The 7,305-nt window shown below is 40.7% G+C and overlaps 1 protein-coding gene across 1 annotated transcript; it reads right to left on the bottom strand.

The window, feature by feature from the left end:
• Positions 1-290: 290 nt before the first annotated feature.
• LOC101718511 (DDB1- and CUL4-associated factor 12-like protein 2) lies at positions 291-3,910 on the bottom strand. The gene has a single exon (XM_004860026.3). It carries the CDS (start codon positions 3,480-3,482, stop codon positions 2,088-2,090), a length of 1,395 nt encoding a protein of 464 aa, XP_004860083.1. The 5' UTR covers positions 3,483-3,910; the 3' UTR covers positions 291-2,087.
• Between the last annotated feature and the right edge of the window lie 3,395 nt (positions 3,911-7,305).

The following is a 7,305-nucleotide window of genomic DNA, read 5'->3' as shown; positions in this document are numbered from 1 at the left end:
AATATATTCCAATCATATAGTGGGATACTATACAATTAAAATTATTTAGCTAGATCTATCTAAGAAATAATGCCAGGAATTTTGTGATTAAAAGGGTGTAGATATGCACATTTCATGCTATCATTTGTATGCAAATTATATATACACACATACATATATATATATATATATATATATACTTAGTTATGTATGAACTATATCTAAATGGCTACACACAGAAATATACTGGTGATATAAGGCAAATAAATGACTAATGATGGTGATGTGTGAAACTTACTTTTCACTGTACGTCTTTGATAAGGTATAATTTATTTTTATTATGCACATATGTTAACTACTTTAAGTTAATATAAACAAAACAAAAACCAAGGGGTAAGACTTGATAGACATGGTTCAAAATGTCAGAAATAACTGCATATATAAAATGATATACATCTATGCCTTCTTGTTATATTAAAATTAACAAACACATTGCATATGTACTTACAATTACTTGTACATTTGTGTGAATGCAAAAAAATTAAGTAATTAAAAAAACCCAAAGACACCTAACCATTCTAACTTATACCAAGATATTTATAGGTGAAAGATTCATGGGATCTGAAGAGAAACGAGAGAATTACTAAGATATTTTTAAATGAAGTGTTCAAGATACTGCTTAATTCTTTAACATATAAACATGTTTTTTTTTCAAAACCAAATGTACAAAGTAATGGGTGCAAGGCTGATGTTTCAGCTTCATTTTCTCTTCTGGAAAATCGTAACTTTCATAAATACATTTCTAGGACAGTTACAAAAATAAAGCATATATTTAACCATTCAAAAACTTTTTCATCTTGCACTTAATTGCTAAGATGCTGAACACATTTTTGTGTAACATATCCCATAACCATAATTAGTCTGAATGAAAGAATTATCCATATATTCAGTTGAAAATCACCATCAACACTTAACTCTGAGCACAAGTGCTAGCCTTTCACTGTAAATGGTTACCTGAATAACATCACTTGAACTTGAAAGAAAAGTTTACTCCCCAAAATACCTTCCTGTTTGCCCTGCTGCTTATATGCCACTTTGGATTAGATCTGAAAATCTGTAGCACACATGGTACCCAGGCAAGCAGGCCCTAATACAGCACCTTTAATCAAGAAGTGCTGAGAGTCTGGGGATAATCATTCTCAAGTTCTACCCAGTAATCTAAATTGTCAATTGAAGTCATGAACAATATTGTAAAATTCTTTAACTAGAGAATGTATTTTTAAAGGTTTTTATGTACCCATAAAGTACTGAATTCCCAACATTCAAACAAAATGTACACCAAATGTTAGTGATCTAGAACTTGAACTACATTAGGGCTATAAACAATGGATTGTTCCTTAGACTAACCCCAATAGACATTTTTCGTACACATTTCCCAAAATTCCCATACATCTAAAATGTGTAAAAGATTTGAATATGCAGTTCAAATACTGGTAAAACTAAAGTACTAAATTGTAGTGATAAGAAAGACTACACTAGTCTAAAGAAAGAGCACATATGAATCTCTGAAAATTATTTAAAGAAGCAAAAACAGATTAAAAAAAAGACCTTTAAGGTTTTTTTCCTTGTACTAGGGATTGAATCTAGGGCCTTCACACTAAGCTACATCCCCAACTCTTTAATTTTAAAACAGGGTCTTGTTAAGATGTTAAATTGCCCAGAACTTGAATTTGGGGTCCTCCTGCCTCAGATTCCTAGGGTTCTGAGATTATAGGCCTGTACCACCATGTTTAGATTTAAAGTCAAATTTTTATTGTTGAAAGGATACCTGGGTGTTTCTCTCTCTCTCTCTCTCTCTCTCTCTCTCTCCCTCCCTCCCTCCCTCTCCCTCTCCCTCTCCCTCTCCCTCTTTCCCTCCCTCCCTCTCTCTCTCTCCCTCTCTCTCCCCCTATCTATCTCACTGCCTAATCCAAAAACTACAGGAAGGTTAACCCAGTTCCACCTGGAAGACAAAAACCATACAGAGCTACAGGCATAAATGAAAAGTCAAGAAAGTTAAATTGAAATGAAAGACAAATTTGTTCACTTTGAGAATGAGGCTTCGATCCTTAGCTCCAGAGGCCTGCATAGTTCCCATGGAGGCCAGAAGGGAGAGGACCTCCTGCCACAAAAAGCTTCATCTCAGGCCAGTTGTAACAGTGGGTGTAGAGCGCATTGGGGAACTCCTCAACCCCACCAAAGTAGTTCACCCAGAGGTCATCATGGTTCAGCCAGCCTCTGCCACAGGTGAGTTTGAGCTTCCTCCTTGCAGATCCAGGAAAGGAGTCCGAGCTGGGAACGGACCTCTCCTCCAGGAACTTCTGGGCACGGATGTCATAGAAGAGCAGTGAGCTATGGCCTGTGCCCACCGTCACAATGCGCTGGTAGAAACTCAGCGACCGCACCCCTGTGCCACCGTCTCGGGAGCACAGGGGCCGAATGTTCTGCTGGCGCTGGCGTGGATCAAGGAAGGATACATGTGATTGGGAGCCTACCGCATACAGGGATAAGTCATCACAGTAGGTCAGGCACACGTTCTCTCGACAGTAGGGTAGTCTGATAGACAACAACCTGGACAGATTGTTCCGGGCTTTCCACAGGTGAAAGTAACCATCCAAGGACACTGCTCCCAGCTCCTGGTTCTTGCCACTGAATGCCAGGGCTCGTACTTTCCGATTACCAGGGTTGGTGTTGGCCCTGGGAATCACCTCGATGTCCCTCGGACAGATGTGGACATACTCTGGAAGTCTCCCATCATTGTGCCAGGCAGTGCTGCCACAGAACATGTCAGGATCCACTTGCCACAATGCCATGGTGCCATCACGAGAGCCACTCACGGCTACAGTGTCATTTACCCATACGATGGAAAAGATCCAGTCCTTGTGGCCATGTCGGTCACCCAGGCACAAGGGGTCTAGGGTCGGCAGCTTGTAGACTGCTAGGCTGTTGGGGTTTTCGCCTCCGGTGGCCAGCAGAGTCTTGGAGGGATTCAGCTGGATGGCGTGTATGCCTGAGGCCATCTCTGAGCGGGCCACACCAGGAACCCTGTCCTGCATCAAGGGGATGTGCGTGATATGGCCCGTCTGCACGTCCACCACGAAGAGGGTGTTGCACTTGGTGCCGCACACCACCTGCCTGGTGTTCAGCCACTGCGAAGCGAACACCTTGTTGAGGGTGCCCAGGGCCAGCTGACGTTCAGTCAGCAGCTCAGGCAGTCTGTGCACCGCATAGGTGCGCAACTTGCCCTCGAAGGCCCGGAGATTGGCGCACCCCCCTGCGCACACCTCGCGGCCCTTCAGGTAGTGCACCACGGAGCGACGCTCCGCCAGCCCCTTCTGCTTCTTGGGCAACAGGAGCCCCTCTCCTTGCCCAGCTGTCGCTAAGCTCTGGGACGACGAGCTCCCGGCCCCCGCCTCGACAACGGGCGCTTTCCGCTTCCTGCTACCTGTTTGCTCCGGGACCATGATGGGCCTCAGAACAGCGGCGGTGCTGCAGCGTTGGCGGCGAAAGCGCGTGGCACCCGCGTTGGCCGCGGAGGCAGCGGAGATAGTGATGTCTCCTTGTCAGCGGGCAAAGCTAGGTCTCGAGAGCCAGAAGGGCGGAGGCGACGGTGGGCCGCCTAGCAGACGGAGTCCTGGCTGCACAGGCAACAGAGAAGAGGATGGCGGCAGGTCTGGGGGAGGAACGCGAGGCTGGAGGGAGCGGAGAACTGGCAGAGAGCGGCAGCGGCGAGGCTGGTGGCGCCTCAGACTTAGGCGAGGGCAGGAAGTGCGTTTGTCCTAGTGGAGGCAGGGAAGTCTGTGAGGGGTGAAGATGACGCGGGGTCATGATTGTGAGTGGAGGAGGCGGTGAAAAAGGCAGGAGGGAGTGTGGGTGTGCCCTGGTGCTGGGCAGAGCCTGCTGGGGTGGGGGTGGGGCTGGGAGAAAGTTGGGTGGGGTTGTGAGGACAGGGGAGTGGACCCTTGAGCCTCTGGGGAAATTCCTGAAGGATTGTGCTCCAGGATTTGTATCATCCACTAGGAGCCATTTAGCACCCTCACCACAGCAGCCAAGTAGCTTTAAATTCCCTACCTGAATAAAACCTGAAACTTGAAATATAGTCAAGGAAGAGCCTGGAAGAAGCTTTGACCATGATCCTCTGTGTATAAAGTAAAAAGCAAATGTGCACTTGTTGTAGTACTGGTAGACCCTTGAGTGGCTGAGACCCCTTCCCTGCTAGAGATATAGATACAGGTATAGATATAGATAGGTATAGCTATATATCTATAGATATAGATATCGGCTGACAGTTGTCTTCCAAAATGCACACCCCTAGATCCCTCTCCTAGCGGTGGTAGGGTAGTGCAAGCTTTGGTCAAAAGCAGCCTTAAAACTTTGAGAAGGCTGCAGTAATGTGATGTGGTAGTGTGGGGGTTAAGGGTGACCAGAAGTCTGATCTATGACCCTGAATTCTCTTGAACTTCAGAGCACTGATACGGTTGAAAGGAGGAGAAGAGTTCCCATGAGACAGGTGAGACCATTCTTCTCCAGGAAGGAAAAGTTTCATCCACACTGTCAATCCCAGGCTCATAGTCAGAGAGGGACATCTGGGGCATTTGGGAAAGGGCCTGAGAAATATGCAGGGTTTCCAGAAGCTAATTGTGAGGAATAATTTTCCAGAGGAACAACATGGATACAATTGTGTGGGTATAGATAGCTGGGGCATGAGAAGAAAAAAATATATATAAAAAAAAACTACTTACTGTCCTCCCCAGAAAAATGTGTTTGTTGAGTGGTAGAGGGCTTATGGTGGTTGTTGTGGGGCATGAATTAAATTTTTGGAACCAGCAACTATTATTTATTGAATACCATTTTGTGTCATGAGCTAGAAGGCAGTGTTAATCATTTCAAACACTAAAAGTTTTATGTACATTTACCATCACCATAAATTTATAATTTTGGTTCTATTTTTATTGCCATGTATTAAAGTAAGGGAACTGAAGCTCAGAAAACATAGTGATTTAGGGGCCGGGGATTTAGCTCAGTGGCACCGCACCTACCTCACAAGAGCAAGGTCCTGAGTTCGATCCCCGGTACAAAAAAAAAAAATGAAAAATAAATGTAGTGACTTAGTGATTACACAGCTTGTAAACGCGAAAGTCAAGATATGAAAACCTGTTTGGCTCCAACATTTTTGCGATGGGCTTCTGGTCTGTATTCTTCAATAAATGAGATTTCTCAGTTTCTTATTTCTCTTTTCTATTTCCTCTTTCTCTTTAAAATGATGTAATCTACAGGGATTATGTCTTGTGTGGTTCTGAAACATAGCACAATTCCTAAAATAATAAATACTGAATGCAAATTATTTGTAGCATTTCTAATATGATATTTTAAGGCAAAACTATGATCTTTGAAACATATTTGTTTGTTTACAAATTTCTTTATTAATATTTATGTGACATCATATATAGCCAGATTTTCCTGGGTTTTTTTTTTTTTTTGTAAAAATGACACTTATATAAATAGTCCTGGTCTTATGTGTCTCTATATTTTTGTTAATGCAAATTCGCAATATAGGTGTAACAATATGTCTGTAGTCAAAGTTCAGATTAATATTTTGTATTGATAAATGAGGCTTGTTAATTTCATCTAGAATATTATACCTGAAATACATTTAGTTTGTGTCTAAGTTTCAAATTTCTCTGACTGCTTTATTTAAAGATATGCGAACAATTCCAGAACAAAGGCAAGTTATGACAAGAGATGGACAGTTAGATATGAACTTTCAATTTTGAATAATTATTTGATAGGGTTACTTCAATCTTTAGGAAAACACTATCTCCTAATATAAGTCATAAACACTGCATTTTTTATTAATGCTCTAGATATAATGCCATGATGATAAATGTTTCAGGTAACTGCATTTTTGTAATGCTGGGAATAAAACTGAGGACTGTAGGCATTACCAGAACAATAATGAAGTTAGATTACCAGTTAAGTTAGGACAGATTTGTTACTTCTCCGTGGGATCGTCACTTTTCTGTGGCATCATGAATACAAGTTTAGTTAAATATGATTTGAATTATTTTTGTGAATTTTTTAACATTTAAACTAGAATAGTTTCAGCGCAGAAGCACTTGAAGTTAACAGAAAGATGGGAAACTGTAAGATTCATGAGTCAGCAATAAATCTCAGAAAGTATTCAATTCTGAAGGTTTTTGATACAATTTTCTATAAAAAATAGATTTTATGTATGGATACAAGCTTTATGAATTGGAACCGATTCTCAGGAATAGAGGCATTAATGGCATCTGTTTTCAGAAATGAGATTGCATCATTTCCAATATGTTGAATATAGATATAAAATAAGGCTGTATTAAAGATTTTTGTGGCAATTTTTCTACATTTGTGTGTATATAGATATCCTTTGCATTATCTTTATCAAGAAGTATAAATATGTCACTGAAAATGAAACATAAATTAGTCTTGTTTTAAAATAATATGCAATGATGGTACCCTGTTATTTATAACGGACACAGGCAAGCTATTCTTGAAAGATTAAATTGAATAAATTTTCATTTAATCTCTAATTATAATGCAGTTATACCATTTCAAGCTATGACCTTGTCAAGTCTTCTAAGATAAGCAGCTGTTGAGTCTGGTTGGTAATCATATGGGAGGCTTCCTCCAAACCTCATGATACAAAAACTGGTGTAGATGACTCAGCAAGCTACACCTTTCCCTCCAGAAAGACATTACCAAAGGCATACAATATTGGATGAGATGATAAAGGAACGATTTATCACATTATTACATTTATTAGAAACTGCATTAGGGGAAAGGAGGCAATTTTGACTCTATGACTACTTCTTTGCCCCACTCCTTTCCAACTTAAGAAGAGAAAGAACTGTGTCAGAGCCTCAGGTTGGTCTTGGCTTTATGAGAAGGTAAATTCAGTGCTGGTTATTTTTATGGGAGTTACTACAGTTTAATGGATGAAGAGATTATTCTTTGGAGTCAGATAACATGGTTTGAATTCTGGTTCTATGGTTTGCTGGCTTTGGAATTAACCAGTTATTATTTTCATTTTACATTCATTTCCTTATCTATAAAAATGAACAATAATAGCATGCATTCCTTGCAGTCATTGGGATGATTTAAATATATATATATATATATATATATATATATATATATATATATATATATGCTGTATATGAGGTACCTAGAATAGCACATGTGTGGGTACACACGCACACAAACAACTGGGAACATCATCTGACAGATCATGTTTTTTATATAATTATC

The sequence above is a fragment of the Heterocephalus glaber genome, unplaced genomic scaffold (genome assembly GCF_053883595.1).
Source record: "Heterocephalus glaber isolate CG9 unplaced genomic scaffold, H.glaber_assembly_v1.0 deba00001729, whole genome shotgun sequence".
NCBI lineage: Eukaryota > Metazoa > Chordata > Mammalia > Rodentia > Bathyergidae > Heterocephalus > Heterocephalus glaber.
This window is presented reverse-complemented; position numbering and strand designations above follow the sequence as displayed.

Excerpts from the sequence above, each read along its gene's own strand:
- LOC101718511 (XM_004860026.3), bottom strand. The coding sequence starts at position 3,482 with ATGGTCCCGGAGCAAACAGGTAGCAGGAAGCGGAAAGCGCCCGTTGTC.